Source organism: Thalassophryne amazonica, chromosome 12 (genome assembly GCF_902500255.1).
Source record: "Thalassophryne amazonica chromosome 12, fThaAma1.1, whole genome shotgun sequence".
Lineage (NCBI taxonomy): Eukaryota > Metazoa > Chordata > Actinopteri > Batrachoidiformes > Batrachoididae > Thalassophryne > Thalassophryne amazonica.
In genome coordinates this window covers 48,948,778-48,975,139 of record NC_047114.1, presented here as the reverse complement: position 1 = coordinate 48,975,139, position 26,362 = coordinate 48,948,778, and the positions used below count along the sequence as shown (strand labels likewise).

Below are 26,362 nucleotides of genomic sequence, written 5' to 3'. Positions count from 1 at the left end.
GTCCTGGTGCCACGTGCACTTATGGACACCCTTGTGCTCGAACATGGTGTTTGTGATGGACAAACTGTGACTAGCACAGAAGTCCAACAACTGAACACCACTCGGGTTCAGATCGGAGAGGCCGTGCTTCCCGATCACCCCCCTCCAGGTCTCACTGTCGCCGCCCACGTGGGCGATGAAATCCCCCAGGAGAACAATGGAACATGAAACATCAGGTCTCCAGTGCATATCATCCAGAGAGTCAGGGTGCACTGGAGAGATGTCATCAGATGTAAAAGTCTATGCTTCTGAAGTATTGCTGTGAGTCAAACAGGGAGTGGGATGAGGGGCTACCACTGTTGCTGTTTGTTATTCGTGAGACTTCTCAGGAGTCTTTTGGATTTAGTCCAGATGAGTTAGTTTTTGGGCACACTGTTCATGGTCCTTTGCGCTTGCTGCAGGAGAGGTGGCTGGCAGATGAACCAAGCCCCGCACATAACATCTTGGATTATGTGAGTTCATTTAGAGAGAAACTGCACTCTGCTTGTGAACTGGCCCGCAGGAAATCTCGGATTCGTAATTTTCAGCCAGGTGACCATGTGTTGGTGTTGCTGCCTGTGGTTGGATCCAGTCTTCAGGCAAAGTGTTGTGGTCCATATGTGGTGGAAAGCAGGATGAGCAACTCTGATTAAAACACCAGACAGGAAGAAAGAGTCGGGTGTCATGTCAATATCCTAAAACAGTATGTGGTTCATGATGGTGCTGGCATGTCACCAATGTGCCCTGTGGTGGCCACTTCTGTGGTCACCATGGTGTCCCCGCCTTATTGTCTGGAGGATGGGTTACAAGAGCCAGCAGGTTCAGTCCCAAGTATGTGACTGGAAAACTCGCAAATTTTGATAGATTTGGAGGAACACTTGTCAGAGGTGGCCAGAATGGATATGGGCCATCTTATTCATGACCACCTGCCTATATTTGGCGATAAACCTACTCAGACCACGGTGTTGTGCCATAACATCGATGTTGGTGATAATGGACCCATCAAGCAGCATTCATATCGAGTAAATCCCACTAAGAATAGATGACTGCATTGATGGGGTGGGTCCAGCACAATTTATCACCAAATTGGATTTGTTGAAGGGATATTGGCAGGTGCCTCTCACATTGCGGGCCTTTGAGATATTTGCATTTGTTACTCTGGATCCTTTCCTCCAATACACAGTTATGCCATTTGGACTGAGAAATGCTCCTGCCACCTTCTAAAGGCTGATGTCTGTTGGCTGGGGTTAAGGACTGTGAGGTGTACTTGGATGACATTGTTTGTTCGTCCACTTGGGTTCAGCATGTTGAGAACTTGCATGGGGTGTTTAACCGGTTGCAGGCAGCATCTTTGACTCTCACTTTAGCTAAGTGTGAGTTTGGGAAGGCTATGGTAACCTACCTGGGGAAACAGGTTGGGCAGGGGCAGGTACGCCCAGTGATGGCCAAAGTTCAGGCCATTTTGGATTTTCCTGTGCCAGAAACGCAGCGACAGCTTTGCAGGTTTCTGGGCGTGTGTGTACCGTTGGGGTTTTTGTAAAAACTTTGCTAGTGTAGTTGCCCCACTTACTGCTTTGACCAGCCCTTCTAGTTCCTACAGGTGGACCCCTGAGTGTCACGAGTCATTTGAGTCTGCTAAGGCGCTTTTATGTAGTGCGCCAGTGTTGGCGGCGGTGGATTTCGAGCGTTGGTTTAAAATGGAGATAGATGCCAGTGCTCATGGAGCAGGGGCAGCTTTGCTTCAAGAAGATGATCAGGGTATTGACCACCCAGTCTATTACTTCTCAAAGAAGTTTGGTAAACATCAACTTAATTACAGCACCATTGAGAAGGAGGCCCATGCGCTTCTCCTGGCTCTTCAGTATTTTGAAGTGTATGTTGGTTCCAGCTCTGTTCCTGTCTGGGTGTTTACTGACCATGATCCACTTGTGTTTCTGTCTCGCATGTGTAACAGCAATCAGCGGCTCATTCGCTGGTCATTATTGTTGCAACCATTTAATATCCAGGTTCACCACATCAAGGGAAATCAGAATGTTGTGGCTGATGCATTGTCTCATACCAGCGAGTGAGTATCAAACATTTCTTTTACGGGACAGAAATGTTTGATCTTAGGTGGGGTTGGGGGGTGTTATGACCCTGAGGTCAAATGTAGTTTTGTTTGTGGCATGAATGTATTTACCCTCCCCATCTAGGTGAGGTGCTGGTTGTTCTGTGTGTGTCGATGGCAACAGCTGATTGGTCCAGCAATGAAGGATCCTGGCTTTATAAGGAAGGCTGAAACCAACCTCCAGGGCCCCACCCTCTTCCTGCTCTCGACTGATGTGTGTCTGAGTACACTTGTTTTTCTTTTGTTAATCTTTTCTATTCATTTTGTAATATTTGTTCTTGAAAAGCAGTCCAACATTTGTTGTTAGTAGAGGTGAGACGCCATGTTCTTTTGATGGTTTTTGCTTAGGTAAGACCACTGTTTGGTTGTTTTATTTGATCACTAGGTAAGAACAGGGTTTTGGTAGTTTGTTTTGTATATTTTGGCCTTTTTCTCACCCTGAAGTTTGATTTAACAATAATAAATTTGTTGTATTTTGGACTGCAGACCTGGAAGTTTGGTCATCCTTGGGAGTGGGAGTCATTTTTATCTTATGCCTTGGTTCACCCCTAGGCCCGGTCATAACATACTGATATTCTGGTCCAGTTTGAGACTTGGCTTAATAAAGTCATTGCAATTAAGGGTTACAATGTTTTTCACTGACATCCTAGAAAAAATGGTGGTTGCCATCTATAGAAAAACAAATTTCATGTTACTGTCCTGTCATCCGTATCACTCAGTAAACAATTTGAATTTCTTGGTATGAACCTGGAACTTTTTAAAGGACATTCTATCCCTGTTGGTTTTCATAGGGACCCCTTAGTGAGCAGTGAGAACGTATTACCACCAAGTAAACAATTATCCATTGTATATTATAATAGCCAAATGGCCTCTGTCTGAGTGCATGCATGTGTTTGGCTTCAATCATGCAGAAACCATGCTTCTTGTTCATTCGATTTCACTCTTTATGCAAGAGATGTTCATAGGGCTTTAAAGCAATTAGATCTAAACAAACCGGCTGTTCCTGGCATGGTTGAACCTTAGACTTTTTTTTTTTTTTTTTTAGCAGATCCTCTATGTAATTTTAATCTTATGTAATTTCCATCATCTGGAAATCTGCTTATGTTCTCCCTCCATTGATAGAAGGGGACCCCTCAGTTCTTAACGACTACAGGCAAATATGTAAATATGTATTTTAGCCAAAGTCCTTGAAATGTTTGTCAGCAAACACCTTAAAGAATTTTTAGACACAAATAGAATAGAGCCTTTATTGTCATTGTACATATACATACATACAAACAATGAAATTTGTCCATCATAATTACAGTTAGACACAATCCAACCACTAGGAGCGTAGTATTTTGACTCCATATCAGTCTGGTTTTAGAAAACAGCACATTAACAGCTACTATTAAGGTTGTAAATGATATTATCAAGGAATAGGACTGCTGGAAATATTGAGCAGCTATTTTTGTGTCAAAGGCTTGTCAATAGCCTTTGACACAGTAGACCATGTTACCTTGACAGAAAGACGTTATTGGCTTATCTGAGCGTACTAGGTTTTCCAACTTCTTGTCCAATTTGCTGAGTCTTCCTCTGCCTTCCTTACATCAATGGGCGTGCCCCAAGGTTGCATTCTGGGACCACTGTTTTTGATATATGCAAACAATCTTTGTGAAAATTTATTGAATGCTGCTGTTGCATTCTTTATTCATGGATGGCTGCCATGTTTTTTTATCAGTCAAGACAATTTATTGAAAACATACTGATAAAAATACAGATACTGAATACAGAGTTACTGGCCACTCTTCACACTGCTGCAACAAATTCCAGATTCCCAATTTCTCCCTTGGTAGAGTCCACATCCTCTTTTTTTTTTTTTTTTTTTTTAAAGCTTTTCACACTCAGAGATGTGCTTCAGTTCTGAGAAAGATAGCTTATCTCTGAGGTTTTGAGAAAAATAGCTTAGCTCATCACATTCTCCACAGCCGCACCAAGAACCTTCAAGGACGCAGGGTGGCTCACCTCCTGGCTGGGCGCATGTCAATCTGGGGGACCTGTGCCTCTGCTTGGGGGAATTTCATTCATCCAAGAACTAGGGACAGCTGACGTTGCTGTTTGGTATGCTTATGTATTTTGGGTCAAGGATGAATACTGCAAAAACAAAAAGTTGATAGGGCTAACATTTTTTGAGAAATTAGCTATTTTAGCTTGCCAGTAAACAATGGACATTGTGCTGCAGTGCACAATGGGGTTTTGGGGTTTGAAATGTTGTTAGTGGTTCATGTTTAACAGTGTTCATGCCATTGATTTACTGTGTTTTTGTAGTTCATTTGGTTTAGTTAATTGTCATGTTGCTATTACCATAAGTGACGTGTCATGTTGGTACCATGAATGAAGTGTGTCGTGCTTTTAATGTCTTCTGCCACTGTCTTTGTCAAACTAAAAGCACCTGCTTACAGCATCTGTGTGTATGCAATTTTGATCATGTACAAACTGTGGAGAGCTGACTTTTGCCATTTGGTATGTTTATGTATTTTCGGTCAAGGATGAGCAGCGCCAAAATGAAACATTAGCTAACAACAATGAACAATGGACATGGATATTTACATTCTGGACTTGCACACCAATCCAGCAAGGGGTGGTAAATCATCTGTATATTAAAAGCGTGTGTGTGTGCACCTGATTTTATTTAGTAAGTTCAATGTAAGTATATAATTTTGCAAATACTTTAATACATGATTGACACAAGAAAGTGAAAACACTTATTTCCAATGTGGTCTGTTTAAAAATCAAATGACAAAATACAAATTACAATGAAATAATACTAACAATGATAATGATGATTAGAATGTTGCTAGTGTGTATAACAAAAACCTGAACAATTTCTAAATACTTTAAGACAGTAAATTAACATTAACAAATATGTAAAACAGGAAATTAAAGGGCGAGTTTTTCAAAACAAGCTGAAGTCTAAAAACATTTTGGAATCGCACACCATTCCAACTCATTATACAAACTTTGCACAATTTATTACAATCTTTGAAAATGTCAGCTACCTATTTTATAAACACTACCCAATTTAGAGCCACGAGCAATACGCTAGTATATAATTTTTGCACGATAATGCATTTTTGCTAAAATGTATATATGGTCAATTCCTTCAAAGCCCAAGCTGGATTTTTTACAGTGTTAGATTGAACTATTTATAAATATTCATTGGATGAATGTTTTAGTTTCTTCAAAACATTGATTAGTTTTTAAAGAATACAAAATTCACATTAAACAAATATAATGCACATTTGAACATAAAGTTATATTTTATATAACAAAAAGCAATTTTATTTTGTGCAGCTATTGCTTGGAATGATGTATCGCAGAGGAATTTAAGCCTGCCAATATGTCGCAAAATATGGATACAACCGCCATATAAATAGTATGATTAAGAGAAAATTATATTTTGCAAATGGATACCATCTTTTCACAAAATAATTTAAAAACATACAGACAGTATAGACTGTAAACAGCACAGGAAAATTAAGATTGCCTTGACAGATCTTCTGGTCGTGACCTTCCCCCCCCCCCCCCCCCCCCGACCGAAATATATGTATTTGTGGAGATAGGGTTTGCGATCAAGTAATTGTCTTTTAAACTACTTAAACTGAAATAAAGTATATGTCATGAATGATTTTCACATTTTGCGAGACCAGCGTTCACTTTTTGTGGGATATTTTATTCACGCTTATCAGCAAAATTAATAATGGCTCGAGGATATTCACGGTTTGCGTAAATTTTCATTAATGGTTGCAGATAATTCACGATTTGCAGCAAATTCACATTTTGGGGGTCAACAAAGGGCACATACCACTGACTCACTACAGCTTTTTCTTCAGACAGTGCAACGTTTGCAAGGTTGCATGAAAATTGTTCCATAACAGAATAAATATAGTGTATCTATGACACTGCTTACCATTTCTATGTAGACAATACAGTCATCTATTGTTCCTCCTCCTCAGTAACCAAAACTCTGGAACACCTGCAGTCTGCCTTTTTTGTTGTTCATTCCCACTTATCTCAACTTAAACTAGTGTTAAATGCCGTAAAATCTCAATGCATGTTTTTTCCAAATGGCAAAGAACGATCGTCTAATCTTCCTAAGAACTCGACTCAAGTGGTTGAAATTGAAATGGTCACAAGTATTTAGGTGTCATCATTGATCAGAATCTGTCAAAACACATTGAAAACCTTGTCTCCAAGTTGAAGGTCAAATTGGGTTTCTTCATTAGGAGCAGATCCAGTTTCTTCCCAAGACAAAACAGTACTTGATATCAGCAACTTTTTTTCTTTTTTGTTTATCTCTACTGGATTATGGTGACTTATTGTTTTGAATGCCCCTGATCAGTACCTCAAGAAACTGGATGCTGTGTACACAGTAAAATCACCAGTGTAAAACAACACTGTTAGTGTTAATTTAACACTAGTGATTTTACTGTGTACCACTGTGACATCTGTGTTTATTACTGATTGTAGATATCGCACACATCATTGTATTTTTTATGCTATTGTTAACTGACCATCCCTGTATGTATGCAGGTTCTCTCATTGGTTGATCTTTATATATAAAACTGTTCTTGACATAGTTCCTCTGGATCTGTCTACATACATGTGTGGAACCCAAAATCAATATGGCCTTCGCTTTCCTTGTATTCTACAGCTGGTAGTCCCAAGAGTGACAACAGAACTTGGGGGTGGGGGGTTAAATATGCTGCTTCTTTCTTCCACATTAAATAATTTACAGACTGAAGTGAAATTGTCAGAATTGATCTCTCTGGAAGGGATTTTAAGTCAGTTTTGAGGGATCAAGTATCCCATGAAGGATGCTGTGATTTTATTTTATTAATTGAGATCAAGGGCGCAATTTAGAACTAGAAATTGGGGGGGAAGGTGCTAAAAGGTGGGGGGGGGGCATGTCCCCCCTATCCTCCACCAAATTGCGCCCATGATTGAAATGTGTGTGTGTGTGTATATATATATATATATATATATATATTAGTTGTGGTATGAAAGTTATGTCTTTGTGGCTATGTTGTTGTGCTGCCTTCTAGATGCATTAGGCGCAAGGTCACTCTTGGCTTTTACCTGGTTAAATAAGGGATATATATATGTGTGTGTCTGTCTTCATAATGTTGCTAGCCTTTGAAGTGACAGAGATAAATGGTAACCAAAACAGCAGTCAGCATCACATTAGCTTACCATATGTAAAACAGTGTTAGGGAACTCTGCCCTACCAAAATATAAACTATATCTAAAACCATTTGATATAGTTTGGAGGAAGTTGTAAGACAAGGCTGGACATTACAAATGCTTTTCTTTTAAGTGATTAGTTTATTTTTAAGGTAGCAAATGAGCTAATTAGGCTATCCCAGTTAATACAATAGTTTGCCGTATTAAATAACTTGACAACAAACTTGTTGAGCATTTGAGTTTATAGCATAATGTTGGGGTACTGTGGTGATTTTATTACAAAATTTGTTTTTGCACATGTGACATTACATATTTGTATATAATAAATGCTTTAATACATAGTTGTAGCAGGTCCCAAAAAATATCACTCCACCCCAAAGCTTTTAGCATCATCTACTTTGCTAGCCTGCATGGTGTAAATCACAGAGGTTGAAATTTACATTACTAACACCTTGTGTAACTTCATCTATGTTTGCTACAATAGTTATTGACTTCGGTATAAGAATACCGAAGATGTCCTCTTCATTTTCAAAAAACAAACACTGACATGACGCCTGGTCTGCTTGAGGTTTCTGTCTGGTCTGCTTGAGGTTTCTTCCTCAGAGCGAGTTTTTCCTTACCATTATTGCTCTGGAGGTTGGTAAGGTTAGACCTTACCTGTGTGAAGCGCCTTGAGGCAACTCTGTTGTGATTTGGCGCTATATAAAGGAAAATAAATTGAAAAAAAATTGAAAATTGACATAACTTCAAGTTAAACAACAATACTGTTATCGGTAGAGTTGATATTTCTCTATAGTTTTAAAATATCAAAGTGTTAAAGATAGCAAGTACTAAGCTCTGTTTTCACATTATTGTTTTAGTTTATATTTTTAAAGTCTTAGAGTTGAAACTGTGATGCGAGAAACGGCATGAAATGGTTTTGCCGGCTCCTTCTTATTGTTCAAGAACGTTGATATCAGCTACTCCGTGCACTTGTGAAAGCTGTTTACAGTCAAGAGATGCCACCAGTTTCCTGGGCCCAGGTTGGGTGGGGATGAAGTGCTCTGTCAATGTCACTGTGGAGTGGCCACCAACATCACTGGAAGGAAAAACAGGAGGACCGACATATTAGGCTTAATAAGGAAATATGAAATAAGTTTTCCTCAAATAGTAAACCTAAGTGAGTGTTACGAGAGAGAGAGAGAGAGCGAGAGAGAGGGAAACTTATTATCTCACCCCACAACTACTTCATGGCCTTCTTGCAGACCAAGGCCCTCTACTCTGAACACCACTGACTTTAGCATTTCAGGCAGGGGGTTGGTGAATGTGATCTTGGCTGCCATCTCCTTACCAACCACAGCTTCACCCACAGGCTGTAAGAAACAATTTCAGAATGACCCAAGAGAGCTAAAGTTTTCCACTTTTTTGTTGTGTTTTGTTTTTGTCCTCCAAAAGTAAAAGGGAGGAGGAGTAACAGGAAGACAGACGACAGGAAGGAGAGGAATAGTAGTAGCCAGTAAACCAATATTGATCAGTATGTCTGATATTTACAATCTAATCGAATCTAATGATATCTAAGATGGGAAGCACTCCTGAACAGTACAGATGAAATTCAAATTAGTCAAAAATGTACCGTGATAATGAGGTCAGGTGTACGAAGTCTGAAGGTGGTCTGGTTGGCTAAGACTTGCTGCGTTTCACTGACCCTTCCAGACAAGGTCAGCATCAAGGCCGCCTGATCCACCAGCTGGTTTTGGTACTGTTGATAGGGTAGCAGCCACTCAATAGTCTTCTCTGTGTGGAGACGTGAAGTAAAACAATTGGATTTGGTTTTCAGAGCAGTCCACATGCATGTCTTATTATGTCACATTCCCAAACAAACAATGTTTTATCCAAATAAAATTTCTCATGAAATTATGGCCTGTACCTATCTCTGAGACATTCTATATACTGCACAATTGTTGATTTATTTATTTATTTATTTGATGCCCAGTGGACAGGATACCTCATATGTCAGGGACTGATTCATTTTTTTAGCATCTGGGAGTGAATAAATTTGATTTGGTAATGATCTCCAATTTTGATGGGCAGTCAGTTGTTGACTTCACTATCAATGCCTTTACAGTGTCAAATCTCTTGTGTAATCACGTTCTCGCTAGGGAGGCCGAGATTTCGTTGTCAGTGTAAACAAGCGTTTACGGAACTGTTTGCAACATTGCGTCATTATGGAGGTGAGTTCAACCAAAATATGTATTTAGGTGTTCAACTATGCTAATCAGTGAGTCTTTAATGTGAATTTTATAAAAAAAAAAAAAAAAAGCATGTTGCTGTTAGGGTTGTGTGTCAGGAACCGGTTCTTTTCGGGTATCCTTAAGAAATTATTCGACCCATCGACATCAATAGCCTTTTTGCTTAACAGTTCCCTTATTCCCTGTCCTTCAGAGTGACCATTGTTTTTGGAGCCGTTTGTCAGGAAAATGATCATTTCTCTACATTGCACTGAAAAAAGAGCAGAAAGTTAAATCAACTTTAACTTACAAACTTAAGTTCAAACAACTTAATTCATTCAGGGTTTTGCAAATTGTAACACTGTTTTAAGTTGGTTCAAACATGCTCTTTTTTCATTGTGATTACAGACCCTGCAGCGGGTCTGTAACCATTTCTGCACCGCAGCCTTGCTTTGAACCTTGAACCAATGAAGCAGTGCTTCGATCTGGGGCTTCATTGGTTCTTTGTTTTATTTCTCTTTATCTTAATTTTCCCTGCTAAAACCCTAAAGAGCATATGTCTGTGAGTAATATTCACCATTTTTTATGTTAAACTGACCTGTTACGGTCTTCTGAAACAGTTGATAGATGCATTTTATAACTTAAAAACGGGGCCAATGCTAACACATTAGCATGTGTATGGCATTTTCAATTTTAAAGTTAGAATTAAGCTCAGCCATTTTCAAGCCTCCCTCCCCGGCGGCAAAGGATTCTGGGATACTGTAAACCGTCAATATTCAACAACAGTGGCTTTGGTGGCAACCACCCCTAGGTTTTCAAAATAAAGAACACTGAAAAACAAGCTTATTTCATGCCACATGTAACTTCAAACCCACATAATGTTGGAAAGACCGAGAAGAAAGAAGTGGCTACTTTGGGAGTGAACATCAAAATAAAACAGAATAATACCTAAAAATGTAGTCTAGTCTGAAGCACTGATCCATGTTTTTTGAAGAGTTTAGTAGCTACAGTGTGATCCTACAGTGGGTGTACGGGACTACAAATGCCTTGATTGGGACTATTCACCTTACAATACATATGCTACTATTTAAAGGACAAAATTTAGCTACTGCAGTACATGTTGTAACTTTTATTTTTGGTTGGGCTTTTATGACTCAGGTACATGAGTCATGTACATTACCAAAGATACTTTTTAACATTTGTTTATTGTCTTAGTAGAAATCCAACCTTCATTAGGCAGAAGCTCCACAGGAATCTGTTCCTTTTGATGGTGCCCTTCAGCACACCAGTGTAGTACATGACAGCCACATGGCTGTGCAGCATTGTACGGCGAGGCTTTGAGCTCTCATTCTTCACCACTATACTTAGATGGGCATCAGCACCCATCCTGGGCCCTTCACCATCCATCCTAACCTCCATGCTAATGTCCTCTGCAATGGGTGAGGAATAGACATCTGGTTTGCTGCCATAACGACTGGCTGTCTCCACAGCGATACGCTCCTCTTCTGAACCTAATCAAGACAGAGCAGAAGGCGAGATGCAGTACATTTCATTTTATCTGAGCATCAGGATTCATTGACACAACAGATATGGTTCACAATCTTTCCAAATAAACAAACAGATACATTTTAATTTTATTAAGGGAATAGAATTTAAAATTCTTCTTCTTACTTATAAGGTTTTGAATAATCAGGTCCCATCTTATCTTAGGGACCTCATAGTACCATATCACCCCAATAGAGCGCTTCGCTCGCAGACTGCAGGCTTACTTGTAGTTCCTAGGGTTTGTAAGAGTAGAATGGGAGGCAGAGCCTTCAGCTTTCAGGCTCCTCTCCTGTGGAACCAGCTCCCAATTCAGATCAGGGAGACAGACACCCTCTCTACTTTTAAGATTAGGCTGAAAACTTTCCTTTTTGCTAAAGCTTATAGTTAGGGCTGGATCAGGTGACCCTGAACCATCCCTTAGTTATGCTGCTATAGACTTAGGACTGCTGGGGGTTCCCATGATGCACTGAGTGTTTCTTTCTCTTTTTGCTCTGTATGCACCACTCTGCATTTAATCATTAGTGATTGATCTCTGCTCCCCTCCACAGCATGTCTTTTTCCTGGTTCTCTCCCTCAGCCCAACCAGTCCGAGGACTGCCCCTCCCTGAGCCTGGTTCTGCTGGAGGTTTCTTCCTGTTAAAGGGAGTTTTTCCTTCCACACTGTCGCAAGTGCTTGCTCACAGGGGGTCGTTTTGACCGTTGGGGTTTTTACGTAATATTGTATGGCCCTGCCTTACAATATAAAGCACCTTGGGGCAACTGTTTGTTGTGATTTGGTGCTATATAAAAAAATTGATTGATTGATTGATATAAACAGTTGAGGGGTTAGACAGAAGGGATGTGTCTCCAGACGAGGAATATACACAGCTGGCAATTATTGGATTATTACACTTTCAAACATCTCCAGGGAGACTAAATTAATAAATCCTAGTTCCAGAAGATGGTTATAGACTAGATTGAGTCCGGTACCTTCCTGGTGTTTGTACAAGTGTGTGATGTCATCCCGCTCCTCTGAGCCCACTGCCTTAGTGCTGATGCAGTGGCCAACAGCTTTCTTCTCACTGAAGATCTGAGTGAAAGTACCATCCTTGTTCTTCTGCCAGTAGATCTTGTCACTGTTGACCTGATACGACAACATGCAACTGATCAGCTAAAGTGCCAGTATTCAGTTTCAAGGTTTGTGTCTCATACTGATGATAAACATGAACATATTCATACACGTCTACTTTTTATTCAGTTTGAAACCATTGGAGTTCCACTGCAAACACACAAATACTTTTGCAATGAGTGAGATGACTATGAAGCTGTAAGTGGTCATGCATCAGACAAAAGTTGCACTCTGTCCAATTTATCCAGTCACAGGTAGAGAAGCTGATAACTCCATGAGTTGTCATGGTTATCTTGGTGGCATATGTATACATATATACATGAAGTCCAAATATATTCAGTGACTTGAAAATGTTCATGTATCCATCCCCTGAATTGTGTACAGAAAACTGCTAGTGAAAGTAATAATTAATTATGTTGTACTTAAAGGTATCCAATTCAATTTCAATTTGTTTCAATTATATAGTGCTAAATTACAACAAAGTTGCCTCAAGGCGCTTCACACGAGTAAGGTCTAACTTTACCAACCCAAAGAGCAAGCACACAGGTGACAGTGGTAAGGAAAAACTCCCTCTGATGATTTGAGGAAGAGACCTCAAGCAGACCAGACTCAAAGGAGTGACCCACTGCTTGGGCCATGCTACCGACACAATTTACAAATGAATATACAGGAAATTTGGGAGTCCCATGCTGGTGTACAGGATGGAAGGCTTGCAGAAGAAGACACCCACTCCCATGTTTTTCCTCCCTCAAACCGGGGGGAAAACAGAATCAGGCAGCAGAAAGACAACAAATACAGTATAATTTGTCAGCATTAAAGAAAAACAGAAGAAATACTAAGGTAATCACCAGCCACTAGCCCTAAGTTTCATCAACAGACCCAGACTTTAGATCAAGTTGAGGCCGTGACCCGCTCTGTTACTAATAAAATGAAGAGTACAAAGCATACTACCCATACTATGCCAGTATGCTAGCCATACGAAAGGGAAAATAAGTGCATCTTAAGTCTGGACTTGAAAGTGTCTATAGAATCTGACTGTTTTATTGATGCAGGAAGATCATTCCACAAAGCAGGTGCACAATAAGAGAAATCTCTGTGACACGCAGACTTTTTATTCACCCTAGGGATACAAAGTAGTCCTGCACCCTGAGAACGCATGGCCCAGGCTGGTACGTAGGGTTTAATTAGGTCAGCTAAGTACACAGTTTTGGAAATTATATTTTTATTTCATTGTGTCAGGTTGTAGAGATTAGTTTTCACTGTGAGATTAAAGGGCATCATTTCAGAAATTTTAATACAAAGATACCTGATTATTTATTTAGTTGCTGACACAATTCAAATGTGTAAGAGCTCAAGGGTGCACAAACGTTTTGGCAGTACTGTATAATTTGTTACCAGATAAGATGTGCACCAAACCAGTAAATTCTTATACAGTTGTATACAAAGGTTTGGCCTTTGGTGCAGGTCTGTGGGTTGACTATAACTGTTCTCACCATCTTTCACTTCAGCTTATCTGAGACATTTCTTGGCCTTCCCCTTTGGCCTTAACTAGTACTGTGCCTGTGGTCTTCCATTTCCTTCACTATGTTCCTCCCAGTGGAACCGACAGCTAAAATCTCTGAGATAGCTTTTGTATCTTTCCCCTGAACCATGATGTTGAACAGTCTTTGTTTTCGGGTCATTTTGAGAGTTGTTTAGAGGCTCCAATGTTGCCACTCATTAGAAGAGATGCAAAGAGGGGAAAACATTTGCAATGGACACCTTAACTACCCTTTCTCATGATTGGATTGACCTGTGTAAGGAGGTCAAGGGTCAATGAGCTTACCAAACCAATTTTGTGTTCCAATAATTAGTGCTAATGTATTCACATCAATAAAATGGACAAGGGTGCCCCAAATTTATGCACCTCCCCAATTTTGTTTAAATAATTATTGCACACTTTCTGTAAATACTAGAAACTTCATTTCGCTTTTCAAATATCAGTGTGTTTGTCTGCTATACAATATATTAACTGAAATTCTGATCCAGACAACCAATGATTTATAAAGTTAAATCATGAAAATTATCAGGGGTGCCCAAACTGTTGTATACCAACTGTACCATACAAAACTACACTGAAACCTATCATTCTGTTTCATCATCTCACTTGACATTTGAGGATATAACCCCCAAATACAACCCCTGTCAACATCAAAATGAATCTCTGTCTTTAAACAAGACAATACATTTTGTGAATTATATAGCAACCTCCCTCTTTCCACATTTCCAGTACTCACCTCAGCAAAAACAAAGGGCGTGTCATGTTTGAGGTAGACCTGGCCGGATCGGATGGCATTAACAGAGGCAGGGCCACAGCGGAATGTTCCTTGGCTAGTTTCCTGTGGGGTTGAGTCAACAGCCTGCCAGCCTCCATTACCAGGGGGCAAATCTGGTCTGGCCATCCAACAATCATTCCATACATGGAAGTTCCTACAGGTAAAAGACATTCAATTATGCTGGGTCCTTTTTAGCAGCTTTTGTGTCAGTGCGGTCATGGTTGGATTATATGTAACTATTTGTTACACATATAAATGAGCTGTCATCATCACGCTTAGCCAATAAGTTAGAGTCAGGTCTGCATTTGAACTCATTTTCAGCTCAGTCCAACCATGTTTTGATGCTGCTAACCTTAGGAATAAATTTGTTTCTTCTGGAGGTTATTCAATTACCAGCATCAGTTTGTTTGTTTGTTTGCTTGTTTGACTGTTGTAAGGACTATGCAACAACCAATGAACTAAACGTAATGAGATTTGCTGGAAGCATGGGCCTGGGCCAAGAAAGAACCCATCAACTTTGCTGGAGATCAGGGACACTTATATTTATCCTTATGGCTGAACTTTGATTATGAAATTTCGATTCTGGTTAAAGGAGGAAAACTATTAGCAGCCAATTATCCAGATGTACTATGTTCATCAATCAGGGTCAGAATCACCACAAAGGATGAGTGCTGTGGATCAATAGTCAGTGATGAAGATCAAAAATCAGTGTTCAACTTCAAGGTCAGCGATCAAGATCAAAGGTCATAATCCATCTTCCCCAATCAGAATCAAAGTTCAGGAAAATGATAATGATGAAGGTATGGTCAGTACTGAAGTTCCAGTCGTCAGAGTTCTGCTGACTGTTTGATGCAATTTGGTTCATGTCCAGGTACTGACTTTGATCTGGGTTGGTGGGGGTGTGGGGTTGCACTTTTAGACAGGTCTTGTCTTCAAGAGTGGACAGAAGATGGGAATTAGTTTGGAGCACCCTGTAAATGGAACTGGAGCCTTGGCTCATGGATAAAGTTTGTTCTACCAAGGACCTGACAGTATACAGTGAGGAAAATAAGTATTTGAACACCCTGCGGTTTTGCAAGTTCTCCCACTTAGAAATCATGGAGGGGTCTGAAATTTTCATCTTAGGTGCATGTCCACTGTGAGAGACATAATCTAAAGAAAAAAATCCGGAAATCACAATGTATGATTTTTTAATAATTTATTTGTATGTTACTGCTGCAAATAAGTATTTGATCCCCTACCAACCAGCAAGAATTCTGTCTCACACAGACCTGTTAATTTTTATTTAAGAAGGCCTCTTATTCTGCACTCTTTACCTGTATTAATTGCACCTGTTTGAACTTGTTACCTGTATAAAAGACACCTGTTCACACACTCAGTCAATCACACTCCAACCTGTCCACCATAGCCAAGACCAAAGAGCTGTCTAAGGACACCAGGGACAAAACTGTAGACCTGCACAAGGCTGGGATGGACTACAGGACAACAGGCAAGCAGCTTGGTAGAAGACAACAACTGTTATGATTATTTATTAGACAGTGGAAAGAAACACAAGATGACCGTCAATCTCCCTCGGTCTGGGATTCCATGCAAGATCTCACGTTGTGGAGTAAGGATGATTCTGAGAAAGCTCAGAACTACACAGGAGGACCTGGTCAATGACCTGAAGAGAGCTGGGACCACAGTCACAAAGATTACATTAGTAACACATGATGCTGTCATGTTTTAAAATCCTGCAGGGCAGCAAGGTCCCCCTGCTCAAGCCAGCACATGTCCAGGCCCATTTGAAGTTCACCAGTGACCAGCTGGATGATCCAGAGGAGGCATGGGAGAAGGTCATGTGGTCAGATGAGACCAGAATATAGCTTTTTGGAATCAACTCCACTTACCATGTTTAGAGGATGAGAACAACCCCAAGAAAACCATCCCAACCGTGAAGCATGGGGGTGGAAACATCATACTCTGGGGGTGCTCTTCTGCAAAGGGGACAGGACGACTGCACCATATTGAAGGGAGGATGGATGGGGTCATGTATTGCGAGATTTTGGCAAACAACCTCCTTCCCTCAGTAAAAGCATTGAAGATGGGTCATGGCTGGGTCTTCCAGCATGACAATGACCCCAAACACACAGCCAGGGCAACTAAGTAGGGGCTCCGTAAGAAGCATTTCAAGGTCCTGGAGTGGCCTGGCCAGTCTCCAGACCTGAACTCAATAGAAAATCTTTGGAGGGAGCTGAAACTCCAAACCTGAAAGATTTGGAGAAGATCTGTATGGATGAGTGGACCACAATCCCTGCTGCAGTGTGTGCAAACCTGGTGAAAAACTACAGGAAACATTTGACCTCTGTAATTGCAAACAAAGGCTACTGTACCAAATGTTAACATTGATTTTCACAGGTGTTCAAATACTTATTTGCAGCAGTAACATACAAATAAATTATTTTAAAAAATCATACATTGTGATTTCCGGATTGTTTTGGATTGTTTACAGGATAACACTCAAGCTATAAATACTCTGTAATTCCTTAGTTTCTTGTTATTTTACCTAAAGTTTTGTCACACTAAAGAACGTGCCTGGTTTACTGCTTTGCTATTGAGCATTCAATACAGAGAAGACAACCAATATGATTATTGAAGGGAAACAAATTCTGCCACCACCTATTTTAGTATGCAGCGAAAAGGCCTTGTCCACCTATTGCTATAATTATTCACGCACACCAGTGGCCGAAAGACCAAGTGTGCCCTTTGAGAGCCTATTCAATCCCTCTCACAGCAGGTGTCGGCCAAATTCCAGGTGACACACAAACATCCAACACCGCTCACTTGACACTTAGAAAATGTGTGGGTATTTGCGCTGTTAGCACAAAAATAGTGAGCGGACAATCACTTTTGAGCTGGATGTGAAATTTGTTCCCCTGTGAGTGTGGCGTTGCAAGACGGTCGTGCGCGTTCATGAAACCATCGCCAGTGTGTCATGCACTCCTGTGTGACCCTGCATCCCTCATGACAGCAGGTGGAATGTTTCGTGGTTCCCCATTTCGTGTTTGGTTCGCGGATTTTCTTCCGGTTTCTGCGTCTTTTGTGTTATGTGTGAAGGGGCCCTAAGATTAGCCTCTGTAGCAAGAGAGGAGTTGCAGATAATTCACATGTCTAGAACAGATGGCTTTCAGAGTAGACCATAAATATAATGTACACTGCATTCATAAGGTACAGATTTAGCCAAAAACAATTTCCATCCTGACCATGTAAAGGTGCACATCTTACCAGACAGAATCACGATTGAGGTGTTCAATTGGCTGCATATTCTCATCAAAATATACATCTGTAGTGAGGGATTACATCTGTATCGTGAGCAGACTGGAAGTTGGTGACACTGCGGGCGGGTATGCCAAGACACCGGAGCACTGAAATAGATACGTTTGGTGTATTACTTTAAAATTTATGGACATGGTGGGACATGTGCCAAGAAAGAACTCTGTACATTTTGGTGCTGCTTCCAGATCCAAGGGCAGAAACAAATTGTTCTTATCACCTTCATCAACATTGCAAGATAGGGACTTTTTCAGCATCTTTATACATTTTTTCATGGTAAAATATAGTATCTCCATAAAGAAATAACTAACATATTTCACTTTCACACACTTCATCCCATGCTCACTTTTTTTTTCCAACCACACATACAGTACCTGTTGTAGTGACTGCAGAAACACCCAGCACTGTCCATAGCACACAGGCGTTCCGTCGGTGGAGTGGTACTTCTTCAGGATTTCAACACTACTGCTCCATGCTGCAGGAGACACTCCGTCTGAGTAATCCCCTGACCAGTTTCCGACCAGAACCCCAAAATCATCCTGAGCGTTTATCTGTAAAGAGAATTTAGAATTTTGTCAAGTGCTGCATTGTATTTTGCTTTTTTAAACAGCATACTTGGATGTTGACTCGTGGGGATCCACAGGTTCTAGATGTGGGTAATTGTACTATATACCGAGGACAGCTGATTTTTGGGGAAAATCTGTTGACAGTTATGCTACATTTTTAAGTATTGGTGCAGAAAAATTTCTTGGCTTTTATGAAAGTCTTTATTGAAGGTTTAATATGTTTTCAGTTTTCTAAAATGATTGGTTTTTTTTTGTCATCAATAAGTTTTCCTAAAGCTGCTTAAGCAGGACAATATTCCATGTAAATAAATGATGAATAACTTAAATTTTATATTTGCACTGTGACAGTGTTCACCTTAAATCTTTTTTTTTTTTCTTTTTTGGCCTGGGACACTGTTGAGACACAATTCTGCTGTTTTGTCCGGAGTGTGAACATGTTAATTCTGGGTTTGGGGTCACATGCATACAAAACATGTCCAGATTTGAATCTGCTGTCTGGGATGTTAGAGGACGGACAGACTGATGAACTCTGTCATTCTGCAGCAACCTCACAGGCTTTTATTTTGAAATACGGGCTTTTATTGTGGAAGTATGACAAACAGGCTCATTGTTTTCAAAAAATTACTGATTTCTCAAAAAATTATTACTGATTACATTGCTGTATTCGTGACTTGAATCCTCATGAAAAACTACATAAGCGTGCCAAACGATGAAAATCAACTCTGTCTGGATTTCAATTAGAGGTGGGCGATACCAGGAATTTTGGTATTGATCCGATACCAAGTAAATACAGGCCCAGTATCGCCGATATCGATACTTTTTAATATTTAAGCTTCACAGATCCGAAAGATCCAATAGACCTAGCATAGAATTTCACCAAACATCGTACATGACATCAAAATACTTTATTATCACAATCAACATTTTTGTTTAAAAAAATATCACTCAACACAACTTAAAACAAAAATCTCCCGAGGTAGAGGGCTGATTCAAGGAGCGCGCTGAGTGGGTGGGCCAGGCTGAGCCTACCTGCATGGCTGTTGGCTGGCGCCGCTGAGCCATGTGACGGCGCAACAACAAAAGACCAGAGGGGGGGAAGGTGCGCTGCTCTTACAGACAGAGAGTAGACTTTGATGAATCTGCATGCGCAGCAGTCAGTCCACACGGAGAGGAAAAAACCTTGAGTATCGATCTTTTTACACGAGGATCGTTCAATATCAATACCAGCGTTGGTATCGATATTAGGATCGATCCGCCCACCTCTAATTTAAATTGATGCTCTGGATACACAAACACACAGAGGCCACGTGCCTTTTATTATATGGATTAGTGACTGGTGGTGGGGGGGGTGGTAGGGAGGGGGGTTGAGAACCTCCTGAGCACTACACCACGTTATTGTTCTCCATCATATGCTTTGTAACCGGTTGAATATTTTCACAATAAAATGCCAGTCCTAGCAACAACTCCATCCACTGCACTTCAACAATCCTAGCAACAACAAGCAAAAGCTCACAAAAGCTAACTGAATATCACGTTAATTGAAAAGGTCACATAATCAGAAGATAACGGACAAGTTTAATATCAAGCTAACTGAAGGCAAAGCACATTAAAGCAAATTAATTTATGTAGTTTTACCAAAAAAGAGAAATTATGTATTTTTTTAAGATTAGATATGGCCATGTTTGTTTGTTTGTAAATTAATATAAATAACTAAATAGGATATTCAGCAGCTGCTTTTCATAATTTTGTATCACGTTTTTTCCTCATGCAGTAATACCTTTTTTATTTTGTACATGCTACGTACAGAAAACTGTTGCATAAGTTTGTAAAGGATGTACTCTTGTGCAAATGTGTGAGTAGTGTGTAAGGGTGGGATCAACACATTCTTGTCTGCATTCCAGTTTTTCTCACCATGGCAGATATGACTCTGACCACATTGACAGGATCCCCCTGCCCTGACGGAGGAATTTCACTCTTCTGCAGGACATAAAGACATGCCTCCAAAATGCCCTCATGGAACTACAGCAAAGAAAAAGAAAAGATCAAAAAAGTATTTGGCCATAGTATGGAGAAATAGAAATGTTTAACAACCAAAAACTACTTGATTTTACGATTTCCTCTACTGAGACCAAAAGTGCTCCAACTTGCACCACTTTATTCACATCTGCTTCAGACTTTACTGTGATATATTCCAGACCTGAAAGTATTATTTAGCCAGATTCAATAATAAAAATGGGCTAATTAAATTTTGAGTACTTATACTGGCAAACCTGGTGGCCAAGTCGTTAGTGTGCTTGGTTTCAGTGCGGAAAGATTCCCGGTTCAAATCCCACCCCTGCCACATTTCTCCATGTAATGTGGAGTTGCATCAGGAAGGGCATCTGGTGTAAAACCTGTGCCAATTCAACATACAGATCCACCTTGGATTTGCTGTGGCGACCCCGAGTGCAAAAACAAGGGACTTACTATACTGGCAAACCAACAAATGTGTGTCGACAAAAAAAACCCAACCACTCTTAAGGAAATAAAAAAAAAATTTGCACAAACAGCAATCATTGATTGGTATCCACTGTTTGGTGAACTGGGAACCATCACCTTATCATGGAGAGGTTTATGTGTCCCAGTGAAAGTCAAGGGCTTCAATGGACAAGACCTGAGAAGCTAGCTCTGGGGGCATGGAACATCCCCTTGCTATGGGGAAAGGAGCCAGAGCTTGTGCGGGAGGTGGAACGCTACCAGTTAGCTCAACCACAGGATCAAGCTCTGGAACTACTCTCCTTGATATGGGTTGGAACATATTCTTCTCTGGAGTTGCCGAGGGTGTGATGCGCCAGGCGGAGGTGAAACTCATGAGTCCCCAGCTGGGCACTTCTACGTTGGACTTTACCCCAGAAGATGAGAGGGTAGCCTCCCTGTGCCTTCGGGACAAGAGTCCTGCATGGGGCTCCAATGGGGACTCCATTGCTCTGCTGGGGGACTCCGACATACACATGGGCAATGACAAAGACACCTGGAGAGACATGATTGGGAGGAACAGCCTCCTTGATCCTTGGATGTCATGGACTGGCCATAACAAACACTATGTTCTAACATAAGGATGCTCATAAGTGTACATGGTACCAGAGCACCCTAGGCCGAAGGTCAAAGATTTTGTGATTGTATAATCTGATCTGAGGCCACATGTTCTGGACACGGGTGAAGAGAGGGGCAGAGCCGTCAACTGATCACAATCCAGCTGTGAGTTGGGTCAGAGCATGGGTGGAGTTCTTTGGACAGACCTGGTAAGCCCAAACAATAGTGCGGGTGAACTGGGAGTGTCTGGAGGAGCCCACTGTCTGACAGACGCATTTACACATTTCATGTGGCTCCAGCGGGTAGATTAGGTTACTTTCAAGAGATGGGAATGGATTCCTTGTCTACCTGGGTAATTGTCATGCAGGACCGAGGGTGGACCACAGGGTGGTGGACTGGGTGACAAATGGCACAATTTCATGGACCAAAACTAGACTTGTACCAACCAAAAAAAGTTCTTCAGTTGCTAACACGCTGAGTTAAGTCTTATATATTATTTAAGCAAAATTTACACCAACTTGTTAACTTATTTTGGTCAAACTTGCTTCATTTAACAAGTTAACAGTTACCGATTTAATTGCACTTTCTACAGTGCACAGTGAGGTGGTTGAGAAAAAGCTGTGAAATGAGAGGCCTCTATGAGAAAAGACAAGGGGAAACATTTTTATTCCAGCAAATGTGTCATTATGTGATTGTGAGTTTACAATAATTGTTGAAATAAGATGCAACTGATGTGAGATTGAAGAGGTCAGACATCCATAGTTAACTGTTGTCCAGCTGTTTTCACGGGTCATTAAATTTCTCAAATATACATTTCATCTCCCAACGGCCATGGAGCCAAACCTTCGGTGAGTTTGGTAACCCTAGAAGAAAACTCTGCAAGCACATACCCCTAAAAACTGATAGAGGTCATTATACTTCCGACCTTTGCCGTCCATGAGGTGGCTAGGTGTATGCAATTATGTGGCACATCAAACTGGAAACACTAAATTACATCATGGTGTAACTCTTTGGACACCAGGTTCATACAGCATGTCAACAACAGACTGATCTTTATGATGTCATAAGGCAAGAATGTCAAATAGGAGATCAAAGCAAAACTGAAGTATATTAAAGAAGAGATAAAAGTAATTACATTAATGATTGCTTGTTACTGACCTTATCACAACTAATCGAATGACAGCTAATATAAATACATACTATGCTGTACCTTTCCACTGATCATACCTGCCCAAAGTTCCATGTACGTGTACCAATTTGTTTCTCCGTGCCATAATAAATCCTCCCAGTGTCATTGAGCACATATTCCTTCCGCTGCTCCTCATCATCCAGGAACACTGTGTCGTCTAGAAACATATGAATATATTAGAACATAATATTACACAATAATACAACATAATATACAATGATTGTCTTTTATAGGCTAAAGGTACTGTTCTGCTCAGATCAGTGAATGTGTTCACATACAGATACACTTCTTGTGGCTCAGTTGGTAATCACTTAAATTTTATGCCCTAAACCTGTATGCAGTAATGCAGAGACCCTTTATTTTTAATGTGACACATCACTCTGTCAACACTGCGCTCGCAGGATTCCCACTGAGGTGAACCAGCATCACTGTGTTGATGTTATGTTTTTGCTACATATATGTATACTCAGTATTCACGGTACTTCACTTCAGCCTTATTCTAAAATTGAATAAATTAATTTTTCCATCAAAATTCCATTCACAACACCCCATAATGACAACATTAAAAAAAAAAAGTTATTTTACACCCTTTGCTCAATAATTTGTTGATGCACCTTTGGCAAGAATTACAGCCTCAGGTCTTTTTGAATATAATGCCACAACATTGGTGCACCTATCTTTGGGGAGTTTTGCCCATTCCTCTTTGCAGCACCTCTCAAGCTCCATCAGGTTGGATGGGGAGCGCTGAGGCACAGCCATTTTCAGATCTCTCCAGACATGTTCAATCAGATTCAGCTCTGGGCTCTGGCTGGGCCACTCATGGACATTCACAGTTGTCCTTAAGCCACTCCTTTGGTATCTTGGCTGTGTGCTTAGGGTCATTGTCCTGCTGAAAGATGAACCGTTGCCCCAGTCTGAGGTCAAAAGCACTCTAGAACAGGTTTTCATCCAGGATGTGTCTGTACATTGCTGCATTCATCTTTCCCTCAATCCTGACTAGTCTCCCAGTTCCTGCCAGTGAAAAACATCCCCACAGCATGATGCTGCTGCCACCATGCTTCACTGTAGGGATGGTGTCTGGTTTTCTCCAAACATGACACCCGGCCTTCACGCCAAAGAGTTCAATCTTCGTCTCATCAAATCAATCTTCATCTCATCAATCTTCACATATTTGTTTCTCATGGTCTGAGAGTCCTTCAGGTGCCTTTTTGGCAAACTCCAGGTGGGCTGCTATGTGCCTTTTGCTAAGGAGTGGCTTCCATCTGGCCACTCTACCAGACAGGCCTAATTGGTGGATTGCTGTAGAGATGGTTGTCCTTCTCAAAGTTTCTCCACAAAGGAGTGCTGGAGCTTTGACAGAGTGACCATTGGGTTGTTGGTCACCTTCCTGACTAAGGCCCTTCTTCCCCAACTGCTTAGTTTAAACACATGGCAAGCTCTGGAAAGAGTTCTGGTTGAGCCAAACGTCTTACATTTATGGATGATGGAGGCCACTTTGCTCATTGGGACCTTCAAAACAGCAGAAATGTTTTTGTGTCCTTCACCAGATTTGTCCCTGAGACAATCCTGTCTCAGAGGTCGACAGACAATTCCTTTGACTTCATGCTTGGTTCGTACATACACTCAACAAAAATATAAATGCAACACTTTTGGTTTTGCTCCCATTTTGTATGAGATGAACTCAAAGATCTAAAACTTTTTCCACATACACAATATCACCATTTCCCTCAAATATTGTTCACAAACCAGTCTAAATCTGTGATAGTGAGCACTTCTCCTTTGCTGAGATAATCCATCCCACCTCACAGGTATGCCATATCAAGATGCTGATTAGACACCATGATTAGTGCACAGGTGTGCCTTAGACTGCCCACAATAAAAGGCCACTCTGAAAGGTGCAGTTTTGTTTTATTGGGGGGGATACCAGTCAGTATCTGGTGTGACCACCATTTGCCTTATGCAGTGCAACACATCTCCTTCGCATAGAGTTGATCAGGTTGTCAATTGTGGCCTGTGGAATGTTGGTCCACTCCTCTTCAATGGCTGTGCGAAGTTGCTGGATATTGGCAGGAACTGGTACATGCTGTCGTATACGCCGGTCCAGAGCATCCCAAACATGCTCAATGGGTGACATGTCCGGTGAGTATGCCGGCCATGCAAGAACTGGGACATTTTCAGCTTCCAAGAATTGTGTACAGATCCTTGCAACATGGGGCCATGCATTATCCTGCTGCAACATGAGGTGATGTTCTTGGATGTATGGCACAACAATGGGCCTCAGGATCTCGTCACGGTACCTCTGTGCATTCAAAATGCCATCAATAAAATGCACCTGTGTTCTTCGTCCATAACAGATGCCTGCCCATACCATAACCCCACCACCACCATGGGCCACTCGATCCACAACATTGACATCAGAAAACCGCTCACCTACACAACGCCACACACGCTGTCTGCCATCTGCCCTGGACAGTGTGAACCGGGATTCATCCATGAAGAGAACACCTCTCCAACGTGCCAAACGCCAGCGAATGTGAGCATTTGCCCACTCAAGTCGGTTACGATGACGAACTGGAGTCAGGTCGAGACCCAGATGACGACGACGAGACGGTTTCTGACAGTTTGTGCAGAAATTCTTTGGTTATGCAAACCGATTGTTTCAGCAGCTGTCCAAGTGGCTGGTCTCAGACGATCTTGGAGGTGAACATGCTGGATGTGGAGGTATGTGGTCTGCGGTTGTGAGGCTGGTTGGATTTACTGCCAAATTCTCTGAAACGCCTTTGGAGACAGCTTATGGTAGAGAAATGAACATTCAATACACGAGCAACAGCTCTGGTTGACATCCCTGCTGTCAGCATTCCAATTGCACGCTCCCTCAAATCTTGCAACATCTGTGGCATTGTGCTGTGTGATAAAACTGCACCTTTCAGAGTGGCCTTTTATTGTGGGCAGTCTAAGGCACACCTGTGCACTAATCATGGTGTCTAATCAGCATCTTGATATGGCACACCTGTGAGGTGGGATGGATTATCTCAGCAAAGGAGAAGTGCTCACTATCACAGATTTAGACTGGTTTGTGAACAATATTTGAGGGAAATGGTGATATTGTGTATGTGGAAAAAGTTTTAGATCTTTGAGTTCATCTCATACAAAATGGGAGCAAAACCAAAAGTGTTGTGTTTATATTTTTGTTGAGTGTAAGTATTCACAGCGTATGTACGTGTGATTTCTTAGTTATTTTATTTTATTTTAAATAAATTTGACAAAAATCTCAAAAACCTTTTTCACATTGTCATTATGGGGTATTGTGTGTAGAATTTTAAGGGGAAAAATGAATTTCATCTATTTTGGAACAAGGCTGTGACATAAAAAAAAAAATAACGCAATGCTAAAATACCGTCTGCATTATGCGCATAAAATCAGAAACAGAATGTGACCTATTGGCCTCTTAATGGCCCGGTCACACGGCACACAGCGTTAGCTGAACGAAGCAAAAAAGGCACAAAGCCACAAACTGTTGAGAAAAAGTGGACAAATGAGCCGGCACCTCTCCCATCGCCGAAAAGCCTGTGAGTGCAGAACGCATAAAAGACGGAAACGAAACCAAAGGAAAATGAAGCGAATGGCAACTTTGATGCTGTGATCATTTCTGCAGTGAGTCTGTGCTCTCTACAGCCACCTGCAGCTGTGTTGTCTTAAC

At 41.0% G+C, this 26,362-nt stretch overlaps 1 protein-coding gene across 1 annotated transcript in view; it reads right to left on the bottom strand.

Moving 5' to 3' along the window:
* Positions 1 to 3,938: 3,938 nt before the first annotated feature.
* tgm1l1 (transglutaminase 1 like 1) overlaps positions 3,939 to 26,362 on the bottom strand; it is a 57,113-nt gene continuing 34,689 nt past the window's right edge. Inside the window, 13 exon segments of the mRNA XM_034183185.1 lie at positions 3,939 to 8,426; positions 8,564 to 8,700; positions 8,961 to 9,121; positions 10,783 to 10,821; positions 10,824 to 11,066; positions 12,070 to 12,223; positions 14,485 to 14,677; positions 17,788 to 17,858; positions 17,860 to 17,927; positions 18,210 to 18,227; positions 18,230 to 18,386; positions 20,313 to 20,420; positions 22,701 to 22,819. Coding sequence (XP_034039076.1) covers positions 8,282 to 8,426; positions 8,564 to 8,700; positions 8,961 to 9,121; positions 10,783 to 10,821; positions 10,824 to 11,066; positions 12,070 to 12,223; positions 14,485 to 14,677; positions 17,788 to 17,858; positions 17,860 to 17,927; positions 18,210 to 18,227; positions 18,230 to 18,386; positions 20,313 to 20,420; positions 22,701 to 22,819 — 1,613 coding nt within the window. The 3' untranslated portion in view covers positions 3,939 to 8,281.